General features: G+C 44.5%; 1 protein-coding gene across 2 annotated transcripts; it reads left to right on the top strand.

Moving 5' to 3' along the window:
- The first annotated feature begins 1357 nt into the window (after positions 1–1357).
- On the top strand, positions 1358–21448 carry LOC119180754 (pancreatic triacylglycerol lipase). Of its 2 annotated transcripts, XM_037431887.2 has the most exons (10): positions 1358–1505; positions 3745–4025; positions 7144–7290; positions 10366–10474; positions 11098–11217; positions 14543–14674; positions 15431–15688; positions 17489–17606; positions 18176–18349; positions 21352–21448. In XM_037431887.2, the coding sequence occupies exons 1-10, from the start codon at positions 1448–1450 to the stop codon at positions 21440–21442; spliced, it is 1488 nt and encodes a 495-aa protein (XP_037287784.2). In that variant the 5' UTR covers positions 1358–1447; the 3' UTR covers positions 21443–21448. The 2 variants fall into 2 exon arrangements, with proteins under 2 accessions (XP_037287784.2, XP_075731186.1); XM_075875071.1 differs by lacking the exon at positions 14543–14674.
- Positions 21449–23540: the final 2092 nt, after the last annotated feature.

Raw genomic sequence — 23540 nt, 5'->3', positions numbered from 1 at the left:
CATCTCGATGTCATGAATGTCCTGTCCTTGTTGTACAATTTTTGTATTGTACGTCACTGCATACGCAATAAGTTCTTTTCGCTGTATATAACAGCTTGCAGTGTACATACGCATTCATCACCATTGTCCATTTTTCTGTGTGCCCATAAGATGCGTAAGATATATCCGGAAATAAAATTCTCTTAAACGACGTCACAGTATAGACGGCCCCTACGTCCAAGTTTGAGGCCCGCGGGACGCCTTTGTGCTCTCACACAGTATAGTACCAAGTATTCAAATTCGTTAACCGTTTTCTCTATTCCCCCCCCGCCCCCCTCCCCGTTTAGAAAACCACTATTTGCCTTAAGTCTGTTATATATTTTCCTCTTCGGGCATAATTTTTGCCAACGCGGACTTATCAAGTATACATGGTGCCCACGGGACGGCTTTATGCTCTCCCATAGTAGAGTACCATGTACCCTAAATCGTTAATTTTTTTTAAACACAGGCTTCACTTAATCGACCACGCCCCACAAAAGTATTTATGACGTGCATTCTTCCTCCTGCCTTCGGTGGTGTTTCTAGCTATCAGTAAACCTGTATTCAATGCAAGCGCTGATCGACGCCAGTATGAGGCGGTATAGATTGCGGTGCAGTACACTGCGCAATAGATACGCTATATTCAATTTTCTCTAACCGTCATTGCAATACCAGCTGCTCCTTCGAAGGTTTTATGGCACAGCTCTTTCGCACTTAATGACGACGATATGACATATCAGGAACGCATTACATTAGAGCACGCACGCCAAAAAAGGAGTGAAAGTAAAATATCACCTGCCTATTAGCGATTACATATGAGGGCAGTATATTCTTCATACACAAGAACTGTACCCTCATTATCCGGTGGTCTGGTGATACCCCTCCACTAGCATCAACGTGCCTTGAAAACAAAGGAATGCTGTGAGCAATACAATTAAATTATAATGTTGATATCAGTCTTATTAGGTGCGGTTTTATCAGAACCTGTTTTTCGAAGCAAGAGTTCCGGTTTGTAATTATGGCTTGCACGACAGCTGCTGTCCCATGCGGAAGGAGCCACTTCCAACGCTTCACTTCCCTTTGTTCTTACTTTTTGTGTGCAATAATGTACAATCGAATAGATATAAATTAGAATGGTAGGATTGAGGATGGGGGGGGGGGGGGGGCAGGAGTACAGTCTTAGGGCTTTATGTACACGCGTGGTTCTCAGAACTCGCGTGAGCTACGATAAAATCCATATGACGTCATCTTCCCGTTGTTCACCTCTCTTCTAGGAATTATTATCGCAGAACAAAGGCGATATCATCAAGGGCGATTGTCGCTAGAGGTGTGGCTCAGTGCTCATATTACGAGGGTGCGTAGACTCCGAGATGCACTCGCAATCATCCAAACCGTTGTGTTATTGGCAGCAGAGGATCCGAATCGTGGTATGTCGCCGACAGCGGCCGCCTTGCTTTTTTGCTGTTCCACACTCCTCGTCGGAAGAGGTACGTGTCAAGGGAAATGCGAGCGTCTCTCTATTTGTGCTTGAAATCAACCTGTAGTTCCATTTCAAGCTAAGCGCGAGGAATACGTGTACTTCGGTAATTATTCAAGCGGGCAACACTCTTTAGAGCTGCCCACTAATTAAGCCTGCCACAGAAGTAAATATAAACCAGGCACATTGCTGCATGTTTTTGGAGACCTGAAGTTGTCAGCACTAGCTAAACAAGATGTGTTTCCATGAGCAACACTTCCACAGCAAACTTCCTCTTATCTAAGCGTTCTTTCGCGCTATGAATTTGTACGTACCCCCTTCCGACCATTTACAGCTCTGCGTCCCACGTTTTTTTTTTCGTGCTGTACAAGATTCGCATCAACAATTCACCCAAGCTTATACAGCAATATAATAGTTATGGTCTTTTCAGACTAACGTGTACGGCCCTCCACCATTGCTTGTTTTAGAGAGCTTGGGTGTGTGCTTCTCGACGCTGCCAGCTGATCAGGTTTTGTTGACTTACTAACGAGAGAGCTTGTATGGTAGAAATTTCGATATGGGGGTCGGCGTCGTTGCTTGGGAACGAAAATCAAGCGTTGTGCGTGAGCGAAAAATTGAAATTGATGCAAATAAAATAAATAATAATCGGCTTGAGTAGGCAAACGAACCCAGGTCTTCTGTGTGGCAAGCAGGTCATACCGATGCTCAAAATTGTTTCGGAGAACTAGATGAATACTTTGTAGCGTGAGGAGCGTTACTTATACGTGAAACCCTGCATGACAGTGGCGTAGAATTCCGCGAGGGGTGAACATGTAGGAGTTGTTCTACGGGTGGTTGGTGTAAAGGCCCACTCACAACAAAGTGCTCAGGCAGAATTAATCATCAGCATCAACAATGTGGGCACCTGCACAGGTGCTGCCTTACGAACGCCCACTAGGTACTTGGTGAAATCGTAAAATAAAAAAATTATGGTGCAATTGACAAGCTTACTAGCAGTAGGCATTCTAGAATAACATGAAATTGCCTGTGTAATGCACACAGGCATTTCGTTCCTTGCAGCACGGTCGAGTTGTCCACCGAGAAATGAATCCAGGCTAGTCATTCGCGGAATACCCCCCTCTCTGTGTCGAAAATTGGGTGATGCGATCGGGGCCCGATTGCACTTCATAAAACTGAGTTCAGTTTGTAGAACTCATTTTCGAACTACTACATTACTTCTCTATTTTCCGGCATATGTTGATATGGTTATTGAATAGTTTCTCTTCTTGTAATACCCATCTCCGTCTTAAACATCCTCCTCCTGAAAACTTAGGGAGGGAAGAAAGGGTGTTACTCTTGTACCCCCGGAAGCAGGCGCAGATGGCCACTCGCTACATTCCCAATTCTTCATGGTGCTTCTTATGCGCTTATGTCCGTGTATGACCAAAGCATAGAAGATAAAGCAACTGGAGAGAAAACTGAGGGCCACGCAGTGAGCATTGGGAGACAAAATAATAGTAGTAACATTAAGAGGTCGGAGAACGGCAAAATGCGTTAGTTTTAAAACAAGGGTATGCGGATATTTTCAAGCAAAAAAAAGCGTGCAGGACTGTTCTCGTAATGCGTAGAACATACAAGCAGTGGAATGTGAGCGCTACAGAATGGTTTATCAACGGATGGGAAGCGCTGTCGGGGAAGGCGGAAAGTTAGATGCAGTCACGAAATTAATAAGCTTGCAGGGATCAAATGGAATCAAATGGCACAGGTTATAATGAACTGGAGACAATTCGGAAGAGAGACCTTCATCCAGCAGTGAACTAAAAGGGGATTGATTGATATGTGGGGTTTAACATCCCAAAACCACCATATGATTATGAGAGACGCCGTAGTGGAGGGCTCCGGAAATTTCGACCTCCTGGGGTTCTTCAACGTACACTCAAATCTGAGCACACGGGCCTACAACATTTCCGGCTCCATCGGAAATGCAGCCGCCGCAGCCGAGATTTGAACCCGCGACCTGCGGGTCAGCTGCCGAGTACCTTAGCCCCTAGGCCACCACGGAGGGGCGTGAACTAAAAGGGGCTGACAATGACGATGACAATAGTGATGACGGTAAGTTTACATATCGAACAACAGAAACCGCAAGAACGTATCTCTCGGCAATGAAAACCGACTTGAAAGGCGATCATGTGGTTTGTTCTATCTTCTGGCGTCTCGGGAACATATATTTTAGAAACACCTCGCGATGTTGGAAACTGTGGTCCCTGCAGTGCGCGCCGTGGTGAAATGCTACGGCGAGCTCGGTTGCATGGACACGGATGGCGCTTTCCACCACCCCGTCCACCGTCCCCGAAACCTGGTGCCGGTGGATCGTCACGTGGCGAACACCAGGTTCCTCTTCTACAACCGACGCAACCGGCCGGGCTTCCTAGAACTCTGGTGGAACTCGAGCGTGGAAGCGGTTGGTGCGGTGCCTTTCAACAGATCCCTGGAAACAAAGTTCATCGTACACGGCTACTTGGACAGACTGTTCTTCGGTGCCTGGATGACGGTTTGTGGATTCACTTTCTCTATTTGTGGTTCATATTTCTCACATTGAGAGTTGTGGGAAATTAGCATTGAACGATCCGCTGGGAGCATAACAACTAGACGGACTTTCGGTTGGCTAGCGTACAATGGTGGAATATAGAAGGGTAATAGAAAGATGAGAAAAAGAAAGGAGGGAAGAGGTGAGCGGGAAAAGAGAGAAAGGCAGTGAATTCGCTGCAGCGATGTAGAATGCCACCGCAAGTCAGAGGCGTTCACACAAACCCTAAGCCAATGAATGTATGGAGGAGAGAAATTCTACTGTCTTAAGTGTAGCGTAATTGGGACATAGATTTTCTTCACATCTAATCGCAATTTCTAAAATACATTTTAGACAGCGTATGAACACGTTATTAAAAGGTCGCAGCTTCAGATGCTGCCTGTGGCAAGTTATTTTTTTGTCCACTTTGTTTTCACATTTACATTACAATTCTAATACCATCCCCTATACTTTCCCTGGCGTCATTGCCTGTTCGTATCCATTATTATTGTGTTTACAAGAAAAAAAGAGCCCTTAAGTTTGTACTTTCATTCATACTCAGCACAGTAGTATTACCGTACAATTTACATCCATTAGCTTCATTATCTGCTAGTTTTCATTAACGAAGTGGTACCCAAAAAAGCCTTCAAAGTTCTTCTGCTTCATGGCACTTGATTTTGTGAACGACCTTCAAAACTAAGAAACCATTCGTGTAAGAGCCCAACATGTCCAGCATGGCACCCAAAGTTCCAATAAAAAATTGTTCGTAGATTGATGTCGGCCCACGGCGCTATCTTATGAACGCAAAGAATACTTATCGAACGAGAGATGGGTGGCGTGAACATTCCGATTGCACATCTTTATCAGCTTGTGCGCAGTGATACAAGGACAATGATATGATGAATTAACGGCTCATCGATTGTGTTCTGTAACATTAAGTAACGGGGACAGAGGGAAGAAAGTGTTGCACGTCATTGTTTATGGATGTTAGAACGTAAACAGTATGTTCCTATACCTCTTTGTTTCCCACCTGGGTCTGGTCCTCAGAGTGAATTTTATCGCGATGTTCGGCATAGATGGATAAAAAACAATGAAATCATTGCGCTAATATATCTATAAACTGACAGGGTCTATTATTCATTTGTATAAAGCGACTCCAAAGCGAAAACAATTTTCTTCTCAAGTTTCTTCTAAGCCGTTGTACTTATCCTCCCCACCCACGAACGAAAGCTGTCGTCCCCTAAGATTACTTGTGGTTTTAAGACGAAAGCCCTTTGATGGCTCATACTCGCCGCGTCCGACCATTCCTCCGTCTGTGCCCTGGAACGATGCCAGCTGTAACCTCTACCCCTCGCACCCTCTCAGCAATCACGTGATGGCACAGTGGCAGAGAACAACAGTTGCGCCACCACAGCTGTGACCTCACCTTCGTGCACACTCTCATCAATCACGCGATAGCCGAGAGAGTGAGAAACAAAAAAAAAAAGAAAACGACATGGCATAATTAGTAGATCGACCACAGGCTTTCACTGAACCAACTTTGGGATTTACAATGTGTCCTTCAGTTTTTTTTGCACTGCCTATTTAGGAACGGCGGAATTGCAGACTTTCTGCACCTCACCTGGTTTTACACTGACTCTGTGATCGGCCCACCTATGACCAAGCGACGATGTCATGTGATGACGTAATCACGTTAGGACATGTGATGTGATATACTTCTGTCACGAGGATGCAAAAAAATTTGGCGATCTGTGGCGCCATGGCGTCGTCATATTGTGACGTTATCGTGAAATGCCTTCGGCATCCCGCGGTAGTTGCGTCAACGCGAGTGATGCGAGAAATCATCATAACGTAAAGACGCCCCCGTATGACGCCCCCGTTATCATGGAATCACATATGGTGAGAGAATACAGTGGTCCCCTTCGGATTGCGCTGATGTTCACTCAACCTTTTCTTCAAACACTGACCGGTTCACCCCATATAGAGAGAGAAAGAACTTATTAAAATGCAAAGATATTGACTTGAGCCAGTGCGCTTGAACCTGCTAGTTAGCACAGGTGAGAATGGAAATGGAACAGAAACAGAGCTAACGGAGGGTGACGATAGAGAGAGGAAAGAGTGCGGTGTATATACAATAACCACGTAACATTCTGGTTTCGGAACAGTCTGGATCTTTTACTGCCCTTGTAACAGTTGTTGACACCGACTTATTCCACATTGCTGATTAAATACCACTTTCTCTTAGTGTCGCCACACTGATTCATGTCAGCGTGGAAGCCAGCGCTTTTCATTGCGACGCATGATATGATCAATCACAAAATGTATGATAATACCAATAATACCTGGGGTTTCATGTCCCGAAATTACGATATGGTTATGAGAGAAGCCGTAGTGGAGGGTTCCGGAAATTTCGAACATCTGTGTGTCATACCACAGTACACGGGCCTTTAGGATTTCGTCTCATCGAAATGATACCGCCACGGCCGGAATCGAACCTGTGACCTGCAGGTCAGCAGCCGAGCACCTTAATTGCTACACCACCGCGGTGGACATATATGTAAACAATTTCAGTTTGTAGTGGTGTGTCACGTCATTTGCGTTTCTTAGCTTTTTCCTCGATGTTGTCGCGCTGCAACATCATGAGCCAGTACCAACATGATCATGATTTGATTGATTGATTTGTGGGGTTTAACGTCCCAAAACCACTATTTGATTATGAGAGACGCCGTAGTGGAAGGCTCCGGAAATTTTGACCACTTGGGGTTCTTTAACGTTACCAACATGATCAATTCACTGTATTCCTCTATTATCTATTTCTCCCCCTCTTCCTTTATCTTGCTTGATTGATGATTCATAATCACTTGCATTCTGTTGGAATGGCTGCTTCTAACAAAGTCTACCTCCCTATATTTACACATACAAGTGAGTAAATATTTAAAGTCACAGGATTTCGCAACCATCCGCCTAAGAACTCATTTGGAAGGCGGAAGCAATTTCTTTTGTTTCTTCTCTGTTGATTGTATGCATACTCCAAAGATATTGATAGTGCTCTGTGGTTTCGTTTTGTACTTAACGTCATTCGTGATGTCACTATTGGTTGCAGGAGATGAAGGACGCTTACTTGAACAGCGCGGACGTGAACGTCTTCATTGTCGACTGGAGCCACGCCAACGTGGGCATCTACGACAGCGCATGCGCAAACGCGAGGATAGTAGGCGCCGAGTTGGCACTCTTCATTAGGAAACTGAAGGTGGGCCCCACTTCTCATGCACTAAAGGATAACTTTGCCGATAATCATGGAGGGAAACGGAAGCTACATCCGCAGTGAATTTCGGTCCGTGACTTAAATTTGTCAAACATATTCACGAAATTCAGGTCTACACAATCAAAAAATACATTTATACAGCCCGCCGCTGAAGCGGCATGCAGGAAGAAGGAAAGAAAGTTTATGACGTAGCATTAGGTCACGAAGGCTGTCTTAGAAACAGGAAGGAGTAGGAAGGGAAGAAATTAAAGGCAGGGAAGTCAACCAGACGCACGTCCGGTTTGCTACCCTGCACTGGGGGAAGGGGCGAGGGGATTGAAAGAGGAGAAAGAGAGAAGTGAAGGGCAACGTTTGGGTACATGTGGCCTTGTCCCTTGCACGCTTATAAGCGGTCGCGTAGTCCGGGGAGTCGGCGGCGTACGCTGTCAATAAGCAAGCTTTTTCGTGCGGATGGCGCGAGTGAGACTTGCCGACCCTTCGGACCATAGCGCCTGGCAGATTTCAACCGATGCGCGCTTGTTCAGCCAGCTCATAGACGAGGTTGGAAACGAAAAGAGAACAGAAACATTATTGAGAGTACTGGCGCCAGTGGTGGTATATACATGGTGCTTGGCTGCTGACCCGAGAGTCATGGCTTTGACCTGGGCCGTGGCGTTCCCATTCCGATGGAGGCGAAACGCTAGGGGCCAGTATGATTACATTTAGGTGCACGTCGAAGAACTCCAGGCGACACAATTGCTGGAGCCCTTCGCTACGGTGTGCCTCAATTATACCAATTTTGCACGTAAACCGCACACATTTAACCGGAAGTGCCAAGACATATCGCGTGCTCTAACGCTTCGATCACGTGTTCTGGCTGCACAGTAGGCGTCAGTCTCGTTGCACAATGATTGCTCTGAATTTTAAGTGCAAAGCACTTTAGCGAGGCCGCGCTGCTATATGCTATCATCGTTGTATGCTGCCGTACCTTGGCGTAACACAGGCAAAACCACACACACTATCGAGCAGTCGCTCGCACTTAAAAGAAGACTTCGTCTTAATGATTATATAACCAGAAATAAAGAGAAAAAAGTCTGAAATAAATCTGGAAAAGACAAAAAGAAAGAAAGCAGGAAACAAACAGCAGACCGAAGAGAAGCAAAAAAAAGGTTGCCCGGCTACGCAGTGCCTTCAGGCTTGCCACCACTAATGTATCATCATCATCAGCCCGACTACGCCCCCTGCTTGGCAAAGGCATCTCGCATGATCCGCCAAGCAACCCGATCTCGAGCTTTCTGCTGCCACGTTATACCTGCGAACTTTTTAGTATCGTCGGCCCATTAACTCTGTCTCCTCCTCATGCGTTTGTCTTCTCTGGGAATCCACTGAAGCAAGGTCTGGAAGCAGGCTAGTTGGCATTCCACGTCCTGAACAGGTGAAGCGCAAAAAAAAAAAGGGTAACAACGGACTAAGAACAACGGGAACAAGCGTTGTTCTCTTGGTCCGTTGTTACCCTTTTTTGCGCTTCAGCTGTTCAAGACTGGAAATTCAGTCAGTTACCCTCGATTACCAGCGGTTCTTCATTGGGATTCTGTCGCTTTCTTTATGGAGAACAATGGTAGCTGTGGAGCCACTGTAGATTTCTTCCAGTATGTTCATGTAAGGTTCGTTGATGCCCTGATTCCAAAGTGCCTGCTGATGTCTAGACTGAGTCAAACGCCTTCTTGTAATCTATGAAGGCTGTGTATAGGGGTTGGTTGTATTCCGCCCATTTCTCGATCGCCTGATTTATAGTATAGATATATACGGTCAATTGCGGAGTAGTCTGTACGAAATCCTGCTCCGTCCTTTGGTTGACTGAGCTCTGATGTCGCCTTGATTTTATTAGCTATTAATTTTGCAAATAGTTTGCGGTGTATTTGACGTCTCCTTTCTTATGGATTAAGATGGTGTTGGCGTTCTTCTAAGATTATGGTACACTTATCGTCAAGACACACTTCGTATATAAGCTGGTCAATTTAACACAATTTCTCCGCCATCTTTCAGTAGGTCTGTTACCTTATCCTGACCAGGGGCTTTGCCTTCCTCCTAGGGCTTTCCTTACTTCACCTGTCATTACTGGTAAGATGTCGAATTTCTATGGGCTATCATTACTTCTTACCATATCATCCTGGTTGTTTCGGCTTCTGTACAGCGCTCTGTGGAACTCCTCCACCACCTCAGCTATCTTGTCCGTATTGGTTATGACATTACACTCCTTGTCCCTTAATGCATACATCCGATTTTTACCTATGCACAAGTTTGCCTTCGCAGCGTTTAGGCTTCTGGCGCTTTTTACAGTCTGTTCAATTCTATCCATGTTATACCTTCTGATGCGGGCTACCTTACGCTTATCGAATAACTTTGAAAGCTTTGATAGCTTTATTTTGTCGGTGTTATGTAGAACTTCATTAGTCTACAATAATTTCTACTGGATGATTAGGGACGAGAATAATACAAGAATAGGAAGGGCAAGTATGTCAACCAGCCGAGCACCAGGTTTGCTAGCCTACACCGCGGGGGTATCAAAGTAGTTACGGGCTCTGCGTACGAAGGAGTTCAAATTAGCTCACTGACCCTACTTGATTTACTGATATGTGGTATTTACCGTCCCGAAAACCACCATACGGCTATGAGAGACGCCATAGTGGAGGGCTCCGGGAATTTCGACCACCTGGGGTTCTTTAACGTGCGCCCCAATCTGAACACAAGGGCGTACAGCATCTTCGCCTCGGTTGAAAATGCAGCCACCACAGCCGGGATTCGATCCCACGATCAGAGGGTCAGCAGCCGAGTACCTTAGCCACTAGACCACCGCGGTGGGGCCACTGACCCTGCTTCCTTATTCATCTATTCAAAATGCCTATCATCTTGATTTATAGAATAACTGCCGTGATTAAAAAGGTAATGTAATTCCATAATTTTGAAGCTTTTGGAATGCATTTCTTTGGACACTTGATATAGTCTTCACTTAATTACATCCTATTCGTGATCGTCATGTATAGGCATTTGCGCAAAGTGTTTCGATGGGGTCCCTTGCAGGAGGCCTTTGGTGCTGACCCACGAAAGATGCACATAATCGGACACAGCTTGGGTGCGCATGTGGCTGGTTACGCGGGTGCCAACACCACCACCCTTGGGAGAATTACGGGTGAGCCAGCAAGTGTAGACACGATATAGCCGTCTGTTGGGCTGCTACTATATTTATATTGGAGCTGGACTAGATATGATGGGCTCCAATGAGTCACTGCACAGCTGATTTATTTGCCAATTGAACGATGTAATGTTCTATCAGAAAAGCACTTCTACATGGGGGGGGGGGGGGTATTTTATAGCCTACATGTTAAACGAAAGTTGAGAAAACTTCGCGCTGCTTTCCGTGACTGTTTTCTGTACCACTTATGCAGCGCAAGCCTTTCAAATTTTTCTTTGAGAATGAATGAAGCAATCTACCCTATTTTAACGACTGCGTGAATTCTGCGCTTCTGGTGTCATTGTGACCGCCGAACTTGTTGCTGCGCCGATCAAGCGGTATGTGTATGACGCGTTCACGACGTAATCGATATGATATGCAGTGACGATGTGAAAATTTTCGTAGTGCCGATGTAAAAACCGCCAATATTGTGCCCATTTTCTTTTTTTTAACCAATATTCTGATTATTCAGAAAGCCGGAGGTAAGCTCTCAACTGGAAGTTCCTGAAAGATAAACAACAATCTTGTAGCTCATGCCATAAACAAAGTCGAACCTTTTCCCGTTCTTGCTTCTCGCGCAGGTCTAGATCCTGCTGAGCCGAACTTTCAGAAGATGCCTCCCGAAGTGCGCCTGGACCCCTCGGACGCCGAATTCGTGGACGCCATTCACACAGACAGCCACCCATATCTCGCCAAGTTGTGTAAGAGATCACAATGTAGAACTCATCGCTTGCGTCGAGACGAACAAAAAAAGTAGCAGTTACAAAGTTGTGGAGGTTGGCAATGACCTACTGTCTTTGTTACCAGTAAGCAAAAGCCGAAAAACTGCCGGCGTCACAATGAATCTGTGCAGTCTCACCCAACTGTCAGTCTCCCTAAAAGAACACCAGAGAAAAAATTATTAAAAAACACAGCTGATCCCACGTACCTTGGAAATCAAAGTTGAGCGAAGCATGCGGAGGGAAAGTGGTGTCGTAATTTTTGTATTGAGCGCCACATTATGAAATGATGCTAAATAGAAGTATAAATTTTGCACGCACTGACATGTTGAACTGTCGCAGATGTGTACATAAGCAGTTATTTGCACTGGCGCAATGATGCCAACAGTAACATAACTGTTAGCATCACCAGAAGCAATATGCAGATATAAAGCGCTGGCGCTCGCGAGGATGTAGCCCAGGGCACTGCTTTATTCAGAAACACCAGCGGATGGCACCAAAATACAATTGACGTTAACCGGACGTCACGCCTGTATCATAGGAGTACTTATGTAATATTTGTGAAATTTTGAGAGCCAGCACTGCAACCACGATTCACGTTTCACGAACATTAACGTCAATTTTAATAGTTTCGAGACCGGGCTCTGTGTTTGAATGCTTGAAGAATGCCACGCAGAATGCTTGGGTTCGATTACTGCTGTGACCTTGACCTTTATTATTTGCAATGGTTGGGTCAACGCTGCCAACGTCGCGTTTTTTTTTAAAGCTCACGCATTAAAATTGCCTATGTTCTCGTCTTGCCTGGACCGACAATCAAGTGTTAACCTCCTGTGGCACGTACCTGCATACCAGTGGCACATACTCACCCACAGGTACGTGCCACTTTCCCGCGGGAAGTGTTTGGCGCCGTGCGCGACGGGACTGTGACATTCTTGTCTCGACCAGCGTGTCATATTCCTCAAACCATCGTTACCTCCCATACTAACTTTGGTTCGCGCCAAGTTAAGAGGGTGACCCTGGAGCATCGAGACGTAAGCGGCAATATAGATAGATACGTAGATAGACGTCAGAAGTGCTTGCAGTGCGCAAAAAAAAAAATGCTTTGCATTTAAAGCCACGAGCCTGCGCAAAACACGCAATAGTCACGACGAAAACTCGGATAACGGTTTTCTACACTCTTAATCTTGTTTCCATACATGTTCCAGTTAAAAAAGGTGATCCACATAAATTTGTCTGGATCCGAACTGTTAATAAGTGGAACGAGACATATAAGTGGATCTTATGTGGAACGTTCGTTTTGTTTCCTTTATGCTGATCGCTCTTATCTGGAAGTCTGTATAGAGCACGTTTCAAACGTTCTTTGCGCAACTGCTGCAAATAAACTAGCATGGCACCGCATCGCCATAAATCAACACAACTTTCCTGATATTTGGGAAGCACCCACTAAGCCATTCGTGTTCAAGATTCACTCAAGGGTTAAGGAGTAGCCGGCACCATATTTGTGTGCCAACATCTTATATATATCATATCAATAAAAAAAAAGCCATTACTCATTATTCTGCAGAGAAGCGAGGTACCCGCTACACATAACTAAGGCACCATGTGCACTCTCGATGCGGTGTTTGATAACACAGAGTGAGTGAGTGAGTGAGTGAGTGAGTGAGTGAGTGAGTGAGTGAGTGAGTCGCTGAACACGACGGGAGGCCCCGCTAGCTGAGCCACTTGGCTGCACCCATGAAGGTGCATGAAGAATTGTGATATAATGCGTTGCATCGGGTTGAAAGCATTAAAAGACCAACCAGTTACATAATTCGTATGGTTTAATGTCCAGTCATCATTTTACTTTCTAACCACGCGAAATAACATGCTAACGTCAATCATTGCCAACTAATTCCAGTACATTTGCGAAGTGCCCACTTCGCCATACATCACGATTTTTTTTTTTATAGGAAGCTGTTCACAGTGCCAACATTCGGAGATGCTATCCGCTAGCCACCTGATAGCGATAAATAATTGTAGCTGATTATTTTGCAGTGGGTTGGTAACAATCAACAACACACTGATTATGCAGTTGACATTTAGTGACGCTTGGTTGTCATTTTACTCTTATAAATGCTCTATTACACAAGTTACGTTCCTTCCATGACATGAAAAACGCACGTAACATTGTATGTTCGATCAGTTTTTGCATACCTTAGTTAAACGGTTTCCGTCACACCCCCACAAACAGTGAGACAGTACGACAGACCGGCAAGAGGACAGACCGACGAAACGACAGACCAACAGACAGTCCGACACCATGAAAGACCGACAAAACGACAGATCGATAAACGTTAACATAACCTTGTATAGTCCATTCAGTGCAGGGGGGTAGGAAAGAGAAGTTGGACTGGAAATTCACGTGAGCATGAGAAGGAAGGAAAGGAGGAGGGTGGAGAATAATATAGCTGCGCGTAGTATTGCAGAGCAAGGGGCGGGAAAATGGGACGAGCGTGAGGAGGAGCCAAAGGGAGGGGAAATGGCCACCAGCTGCTCTGTTTGTACAGTCTTCACACCACCAACGCATAGCTGTCCCATTTCTTTCTCGTATTACTGAACTCATCTCTCACGATACAAAGAACGCCTCGTTCGCTGCTGGAAGACACTTTGGTAGGCGAGAAATTGAGCGATAGCGAAAATTATCGTTATCATGATCGGCACCCAGTCAAACAACACCCAATCATTTTGTACAGGTGATTAACAAGATAATTAGGCAATATTGCATGCAAAGTGACACAATGACGAGAAGGGAGTACACAACACGTTCGTTAACAAAGTGACGTTTTATAAATTTGCTATTTTGTCAGTCTGATCTCATCGGTCGTTCGTTTTTTCGTTCCATCGGTCAACAAGACAACCGAAACATTAACAAGAGAAGCTGAAACGTGCCCCCTCCCCCCTTTTGTGCGCAAATTAGTGAAAGCTTTGCTAATCTTGAGCCTAGCGCCACCCCGCGAGAGATTTCTGCAACTAACATGTGTTTGCAGTGACTCCGAGATCGCAGACATCCTACGCTTTCTACATCTCACTGTTTGGCACTGCCTCTGGGATCAGCCCAACTTTGATCAACGTTATATTGTCCCCGTGTGACGTCATGATGATGTCATCACGTGATGATGAATTTTTCATCACCCGTGTCGACGTGGCCACGGGGGACGCCGGTCATATAGTTTTCGCGTTCGATAAAGCGTGTAATGCTTTCACCTTGAAATACAGTGCGACCACATTTCCAAAGATGGCAAGTTACATCGTAATGTCGTTTGTGCAGGGAGCAGCGAAGGCATGGGAATGTGGGACCCCGTCGGTCACGTCGACTTTTACCCAAACGGCGGAGAGTATATGCCCGGGTGCGACTCGGTCAACCGTGTCTGGAAGATTTTCACTCACGGCCTCATCAAAGGTGAGGCCACAGTTTCCCATAAATACACCAGAGGGAACTCTGGCGCTAGTGTCTATGGGAGCTGCAACGCCCGGCGCTCCAGCGAGCACGGGGATTATGGGTAGTACATGGATTTGCATAGTCTTCGTACTTTACGTTCCTTCCAGCTTCGCTTGGCTTGGAGTCCCTTTGTCATGAAACGACGATGAGTAGTTTATCAGTTAAACTTGACCACCTTAATTTTTTTGACTCACCGATTCAAATTCGCTCATGATGTTCGAAACGGTTTGTTATTTTGTTCGCAACGAAACCAAAACATAGCTATAGACGAAGAAAAAAGTGCAATTCGAAGCCCGCAAGTACGAAGAATAGGCAAATACATGTACTACCCATAATTACCAGGCTCGCTGAACGGTCGCAGCACCAGAGACCCCTCCAGTTAGTATTAGGAGACTTTATGGGTGAGACATAGGTAAGGCCAAAATAGCTGATTATGCCAGTTGATTCGGCATGATTAAAGGCGCTTCAGTGATCAAACGAGATGCGATCGCTTGGCAGGCGACTGTAAAGGTGGTGCGAAACGGACCAACAACTCCATCGCATTGCACTCGCACAGACTAAGCGCCTGCGTCGTTCGTTTCTTCAATAGATGCAACACACCTGTGGTAATGTGTGTTCTATATAATCATGTATACCTTAGGTAAGTCACCATTCTGTCATTAACATTGGCGGTGATAATTTATGACACTGGATTCACGCTCTGTTTTCATGCGCCAGGCGTCCGCGATGTCGTCAGCTGCAACCACCAGCGCGCCGTGAAGTACATGTTGGAGTCAATCTGGAACCACGACTGCTTACCGCTTGCGTACGAGTGCCCTTCCATCGAGGCGTACGAAAGGGGACAGTGTTCCGACTGCGGTGCGGACGGTTCGAGGTGCGCAGCAATGGGTGAGCGAGCTGTCCAGTGGAAACGCTTCAAGAAGAGCGAGCCGAAACGAATGTTCACCGTGACGAACTCTGAGAGCAAGTTCTGTGGTGAGTGGAGTCAGAGATGCCGTTTCGCCTAGTTCAGGCGAATCAGCTTCAGACGTGAATAAAAAGCGCAAGAAAGACAAAGGACAAGGTAAAAAAAAAAACGGACAGGACGTGGCACGTCCTTAATATATTTTTTTCACCTTGTCATTAATTGTTTTTGCGCTGATTGTGTAGGGGGGAGGGGGTTCTGTGTACACGAGCACAATAAAACTAAGAGGGTACGCTAATCGTTAGTCTAAGATGACTTGAAATTGAGAGCTGTGTTCTTCTCAATCTATTTATCCATGTCAACCCCCCTCTAACACCTTACTGTGCTTACCATGGTTTCACATTGCTTCTTAAATCAGAAGCATTAGAGGCTTTCAGCACATCACCTAGCTTTTAGAAGAATTTGGCGCTGGGCCTATCGTTACAGAGCTTAGAATCGAGGCACCCAGCCTTCAAAAATCACGTACACAATAATAGAGAAGTATTACGACCCCAGCGCATGTCGTCTTCATACTTTTTTGGTGTGCGTGCTTTGTGAACGGCTATGTTCCTCGATTCCAACCTAGTCTTTCACTACCTCCAGAATTGGCCCGTTATTTTCTAAGAGATGAGGTCGCGCGATAACGTTTTCGCGTCACGGCACTTGATGTGACGTCAACGATGCCACGACGTCGTCAGAACTTTTAACGTCTTTATTACGCAAGGACGATTGTTGGTGCCTAAGCCGCGATGCACCAGCGGCCAATTTCCGTGTTTGACGAGTCATTTAAGGGTTTCGCTTTGAAGGTGAAGTAAGTCTAATGCAAAACTTAGGGCTCTGAGATCGGCCCTCGCGTTGACAAATTTCGTCAACGGGAAGCGGGGGGGGGGGGGGGGCGATGTCCAGGAGCCGATGTTTTGTAAGCGGGCTTGTGTTCCCCAAAGCTGCACGGAAAGGCTTCAAAGCTGCGATAACTTTGAAGCTTTACCATACAGACACACTTGGTTCCTTTAAATATCGCGTTCGTCTCTTCAAAGCGAAGTTGAAGCTTCTTGCGAATTGTTCACCCTGCCTTGTGTTTTTCTCATCAATTGTATTGAACATTTGACAACACCAGCCAGATATTAGAGCAATGAAGTTAATGTAATTAAATTACCTTTACCTTGTTATCGGGGTAAACGTTATATGACAATTTATTACGCCACCAGGTATAAATTAACCATTCAACGTCATAAATTTCGTCCAATAAATAACTTGAAGGGGGCTTAGGGCACAGCAATAGCCAGTGGGTTCCGGGACCCGAAGCTACACCTACAGTAACCAGGCAGACTTACCGTTATTGAAGTTTCTCGTCTAGCTCTAGAAGTATACAGACGATTTTCCCAATTATTTTTTCTGAAACATATTATGTATAGTAGCCTCATAGTTAACAAAATTGGCAAAAAACAAATAAAATAAGTTAATATCAGTTCCAAACATCTTGCGTAGACACTTGAACAAATATCTAAGACTTGGCTGGAAGTTACATAATTAGTTACATATTGGCTGCAAGTTACATTAATTAGTCCATGAATAACGAACATTCACTTTAGTAGATATATACAAATTTCTTTACTTTTCAAAAAGAATAGGAGTATGTTGCCATTGCTTTGGGCCGGTTGTTCTTCGTAACAAAACTTAATGGTGTTCAGAAAAAAATTGTAAAAAGTAATTAGTATTGCTATTGAATAACTTTTAAGAGTATTTTAGTCATTTTTATACCGACTATTTTGTTCGAAGAGGACGTCGTCCTAATTATTTACTGTCTTTTTTTCCCTGCCACGTCGTTGCAGTGTTCCAGTATGCAGTTACTCTAAGCACTGGTAAAAAAGTGCAATATGCCAACGGAAGGGGCCATATTTTCCTGATAGAGGAAGGCACTGGCGCAAGAATTAGTTTGAACAAAGCTAGGTAAGACTTATGAACCACTACAAGTAGCTTAAAAAAGTCAAAGGAGTATTTTATATTCAAATCCATAGAGTAACTTTTGACGATACTTATTTCAGCAAAATTTGCTTACTGAGTGAGGCGTGCGTAATTTGGTGGTGTGATGTTGGCTGCAGAGGTAGTCGTGATGGTCAAGCCAAATTAGAACAAGGCAGCAGGTGGTACATATATTGAGACAATCGCTACAAAAACAAAACTGAATTCCAAATTATGAAATAAAGAAGAACAACTACAAATGAAGCCATATTAACAATATTGTGGCCGCATTATTATACTTCGGCTTTCCTTACCTGCTTATCTGTGAATGATTCTTTCTCATAAAGTACCAAACCTTTTTTTTTTCGTTTTCAATACAAGCTGCGTCCAAAGGGACCTATAGCATCGCGCGAAATTTTCCGACCAGCTTGACAAAATTCTTCGCATTAAAATAACTTTGATCAGAAAGATTTTCCGAATTTACAGTACATGTCAGCAACGCCAGACTCCACGGTATCTTGAAGTTGACTCAGTTAATCGATACCTTGTTCGCACAGGGCATTGGATTTCAATCCGCACCAAAACTTTACGTTCTTGGTTACCTCATCAAAACCGCTAACCGCCGAGAGCAAGCTGCTGATCGAGTACAGGACCACACAAGTGCTGTTAAGCTACAACATCCCTACAGTGCGACTTTCTTTCAGACCGATGACATCCCCATACACAGAGAGGTAAGTGCTACAGACGTAAGAAGCTGAACAGTTTCCATCCAGCCATTCATGAGAGACTCCAATTTTATGGATGAATTTTCGGAAGGTGGGAATTAAAATAGGGAGAAATACGAAAATAAATGACTGGTATTCAATACCCAATAAGGGTATTATCAAACAACGAAGCACGATGGAATGAGGAACACAATGTTAGGAATCACAAGCATTATTATACAATGTTTAGTGCTGGAAAAATGTGTTCTAAAACTCGAATGGACGAAACCGAAAGCTTATTCGGTGGATCACTAGAGATACAACAAAAGTTTTTTCTCAAAGATGTGGATGTAAATTATATACAGTGTGGGAACAATGTTGAAGTTAATTATGAATTGCTGAAGAGAGGCTCAAACACGTATGGGGTGCTTGAAAAACACTATTAGTCACCTTGTTCTAGCCTCTTACACTGGACGGACGCATACTTATATTTTTTTTCAGGATTGAATCAACATACGAAATTTCAGAAGTCGAATCATATGGTGTGCTATTCGATTTCGTTTCTTTTTTTAATGAACTAGCCTGTACCCGCCAGCATGATTCTTTTTACAAATACCTCAAGAGTATTCTAAAATTGTAAAGGGTGCCCAAACGAACAAAAATTAGGGGAAAAAAGCACAATAAGTATTATTCCAGAGAACATGCATATCCGTCAACCACGTAAGTACCGGGAGCTCAACCAGCCAGGTTCTGACCCTTCACTTATTTGCACTTGAGGTTCTTTCTATGTTTTTATTGGTATAATTATGAATACTAGAATTCGCACACTAGGCATTCAAACCTTCTCCATGCCGTGCCTATGACACCACATGCTTCAGTGCACTTCTTGTGGAATCTTGTGCGACAAATATGTGAAACGTGTACGTAATATGTTTTCAGCAAGTATTCGTATAACACGGTAAGAATGTGGAAGTATTGGAACGGCATGCGGGATGTTTTAGTAGGGAATCGTCTTACATTAAGTGTGAATATTGCCCTGCACTTGAACACCATTTGAAAAGTATAAAAGTATGTGATCATTTCATAAGAACTCCGTTTATACTTGAATTAAGCTACATGTCTTGGTGGCAGGAAACTCATAAAGGGACCGAGTCCATAAGTAAGGTGATTCTATGACAACTCGGAAAGATGCTGCATATTCTCTTTGAGCCCTTGTGATGAACACTTAGAGAATGATCCGCAGTGTAAGGCACTTTAGTCCTTCAGGATAACAGTGTCAGCGACAAGATGAGCCAAATGTGGTTTCGCTATCAATACACGCTACGCCCACCGTTTCTATTCTTGTTAGCTGAACAGAATTCTCCTTGTACCTACATACCAACAGAACATTCACTTTTTGTGTGGTTTTCTATTTTATTTTTACTTTCGCCAATGACTTTAAATGAGCCTTGTGCGAATCTAAAATGTCAACGCGGAACCATGAAGGAATATCGGTATTCACTGCAATTCTGATGGCTTCGATCAGCTGATCGAAGTCTACGTGTGACCAGATAGTCACGCATTTAATTGTGAATCAAAGCCCATCAAGGTAGCTATAAAGCGAAGCTTTCTGTGGACAACCGTCTGCCCGATTTAACAAGTTCAATAATCGGTGCCCACCGGTGCCTTGAAAAATTCCTCAACACGTAGTGTGCTGAAGACGAGGTTTCGAAAAGCGGACTTTTCGTCAATTATGCGGCTCCCAGCACGAGTTTCCATCTTCCCTTGACTCCTGCTTTTTTTTTCGGATTTCGACTGGCGTCTTGACATTAAAACGCAGACATCATAAAGTCATGCATCGACGCGAACCACTTAATCTCACTCAATAAACTTAAGTTTTTATCATAACAAAACTAAGTCATGTAATCGAAGAACGCTTTGTATGTCGTATTTTTTATGAAACAATGTTTAGAATAAATGAAAGAGTTCAGACCCCCGACATCAAATCGTGTCAATCATAATAATAAGCCGTTGAATTACATTTGAAATCTTGATGTCCTCACTTGCAATGCCTTAACATGAACTATCGCACTTCTGCATTTACTTACTACGAGCGCTGAAAACAAAACCTTAATTTTGGAGAAGTTTTTTACCTCCCTAATATCGCCCTTGTACAAAGTAGCTAACAAAGCACATTACAGATTTAGGACGCATACAGCTACGTACTGTGCTCCTTGACCGAGACGCGTCCCTTAAGGGCTAAGTGTTCTACAGTAAGCGTCAGAACTTCAGAGGCAACGAGGCATACGGAACACGCTGAATACTCCCGCAACTTCGAGAGGCAGCCATGAATTTCGGCTTGTTCTAAAACGCAATAACGAACTGCCCTCTGCAGTAAACCGAATAGTCGTAAATTTCCGGAAAATTCAAAGCTTCCTCAGCCTAAGTGATATCTAAACTTCTGGCGCCGGCTGTAAGTACTTTCGTTCATACCATCTTCGGTTCGTGTCACATTGGCATAACAGTGGATCGGACATTTATAGCAAAGCCAATATCTATTTCGGAGGTCACATTCGCAGCTTTACGGCGCGATCATTTCTAGAAATTTCTTGTATAACTCGTTTTGTTTGAAGTTTCTGATGTCGCGTTTCATTTAGTCAGCACTGCTAAATCGTTTGAAAACAGGAATCAGGTGAGCTATGTTATGAAATTATTTTTTTGAGTGGCCACACATTGTATTCTCTTAACAGCGTAGCGCGGAAAGTCTCTCGCGCTTTAGTATATATCTGCTATTTGCTTCATGTAAGGTTTTCTGTCTTCATTACTGTTAACACGTTTGAATCGTGAACACTTGCAAATAATTCTAACTGTGAGTATTCGACTGTGTTTAAGAAAAGTGGTGAACAGTTTTAGAATACTTGGTACTCTACCTAAGGAAGTGCTGAAAGGCATCCCGAGGGCCTCACACCTGAAGTCGTCTTGACAAAAATTAGAAGTGGTGCAACCCAGAACGGTCAGCACTGTTCATTTCATTTTTCTCTCTCTTTCAGCGAAGCTTTGAAGAATACGTTTCACAAGTGCCAGGCTTCCAGCCCCACGGGAATCTCTACTCACGTGCCGGTATCATTAAAGGATTGCTAAACGTCACTACACTGTCCATTACTACTCATTCTGCGAATGCGCGTGCACTTACACCACATAGCTCGCGAAGCATGAAACCATATACTTCGAAACTCAGGTAAAGGCCACAACCAGGTGATATGTGGAAACTATTTGCACACCAAATATAATCTGGATACTTGAGATTGAGCTGCAACCTAGCATCGCCTATCGACGCAGTGAATGCTATATTCACAGAGCCTCTAATTCATGAGGGGCATTTCGTAGTGACCATTCACCCTCGCTACTACAATATATGCAATATATGACGTCACTGTTGCTTGGCAGAATTTTCCCGAACAGCTGCACAGCAAGGACGTTTGCGCAAACATGGGCAGCCCATCAATTACTGCATCGGTAGACATTTAAAAAAAAGAAATATTAGCATGTTTTATACTCAGTTTCAAGTTAGAACGCCTTGTGTAAAAATTTCTCTTAAAAGGCCTGCAAACAACTTATGTAAATACGGTGAACGAGGGTTTGATTCTCTCCCGGTGTTTAGCGGCTTCTAAGCGCAATACATAATGACAGCTGTTTGTTCACGTGAAGTCTTGGGGAAATAAGATCCCGATTAGTGATTATACACCGGGTATCAGTGATGAACCGTCACCTACGGTGGTTCGCGATACAGTCACACGTCCATTGTGCGTGACTCTAGCGTGACTATTGTGCGCAAGCAACTGGTGTCACTTCGTTTTGTGCGTTTTCGGCTGCGCAAGCGGAACAACAGGCAGCGTGTGGCAGAAAAGCGCCAAATCCCGGTCGGCCGACCGCTTAGGCATAATATTTTTCCACGTGTTTCATGAAGTAAGTGGCGAAAAGAGAATAAAAGCAGCGGAAAGAGCAGTGAAGGCGAGAGAGAAACAACACACTCCTTTAGGAATTTGGAAGGTCAAGAGGCCCTAAGAGCACAGCTGAAATGGTTTAATTTTTTTGTGCATGTCGTTCAATAATTCTCCGAGATCAACTTATCTGTCACGGTAGCCTCATGTCACGTGATTTCGGGGGATGCATGCATATTGGTCGCCTAGGCCCTGTCAATTTTTCTTTGGAAATTTTAGTCAAGGTGTCCAGTCAAGATATGGAGATATAGAGAGAGAGCGCAATTGAAATCGTTGCACGAGTGCCACCACTGCTGCGGACAAAACGCACCACGAACGAGGAGAGTGAACAGCTACAATTTTCTGTTATAGACAATCACGCAAGGTCAACAGATAAGGAAGCCAAGGATATCGTGTGGTCTTCAAATAGGAGATAGCCTTCTCGGCCCATCCCGCTTGTTTTTGTGGGTGGTTCTTGGATATACACCGCCGACGTATAATGTCACCTTTGCGAAGGGTAATCGCTCACCGGCACAGTCAACTTTCTATTACGTCCGTCACTTACCACTAATGAGATGGAAGTGTTGTAGCTCTCCTCCTAGACAGCAACAATAACAACAACAACAACAAAAACTCTTGCAAACGCACCTTAACCCAGGAACCTTCAACGGTTGGTGAGGAAAATGAGAACCATGATTTACTCCGCCGCTCGTGAGCGACTGAGTAAAAGGCTCACGTTTATGCCGCAAAAGCCGTGGTACAGACACCCACTCTGCCCATTTCCGTTATTTTATGTTGTAATTGTACTGCCGCTCCAGAGGCGCCCAGCTGTGCTCCTCTAATGGGCTTCCGAACATGGTGTTACGTAAACTGAGGCGTGACTATTTGCAACGTGCATTTACACTGAGGCGCACAGCATTGATGAAGGAGGACAGCACGCGAACCATGCAGGCCTGCTCTCCTTGTCTTCTGAAGGCAGAGCACCTCACTCTACGCTTGAATTGCGATATCTACCTATCATTAGTCCCGGAAATCGAACGGTCGTCTCGGTGCACTATAATAATGGTCGTCAGAAGGGGCGTGGTATGCTACAAGTCAACCTTTGCGCAGTAAGTCTATGGGTGCGACAGGACGTGGGGTAGCTTCAGAGAGTGAACGATATCATAGGTGACGTCCGTTATCTGAAGGGTAATACGGTAAGGACCCATGTACTGAGATGGGTCCTTACCAATGGGTCCTTACCGTATATAAAATCTGTG

This window comes from Rhipicephalus microplus, chromosome 10, assembly GCF_043290135.1.
Source record: "Rhipicephalus microplus isolate Deutch F79 chromosome 10, USDA_Rmic, whole genome shotgun sequence".
NCBI classification, from domain to species: domain Eukaryota; kingdom Metazoa; phylum Arthropoda; class Arachnida; order Ixodida; family Ixodidae; genus Rhipicephalus; species Rhipicephalus microplus.
This window is presented reverse-complemented; position numbering and strand designations above follow the sequence as displayed.

Excerpts from the sequence above, each read along its gene's own strand:
- LOC119180754 (XM_037431887.2), top strand. The coding sequence starts at position 1,448 with ATGTCGCCGACAGCGGCCGCCTTGCTTTTTTGCTGTTCCACACTCCTC. Across the intron at positions 1,506-3,744 it reads CACACTCCTCGTCGGAAGAG|TGCGCGCCGTGGTGAAATGC; the intron begins GTACGTGTCAAG and ends TGGTCCCTGCAG. Across the intron at positions 15,689-17,488 it reads CTCTGAGAGCAAGTTCTGTG|TGTTCCAGTATGCAGTTACT; the intron begins GTGAGTGGAGTC and ends ACGTCGTTGCAG.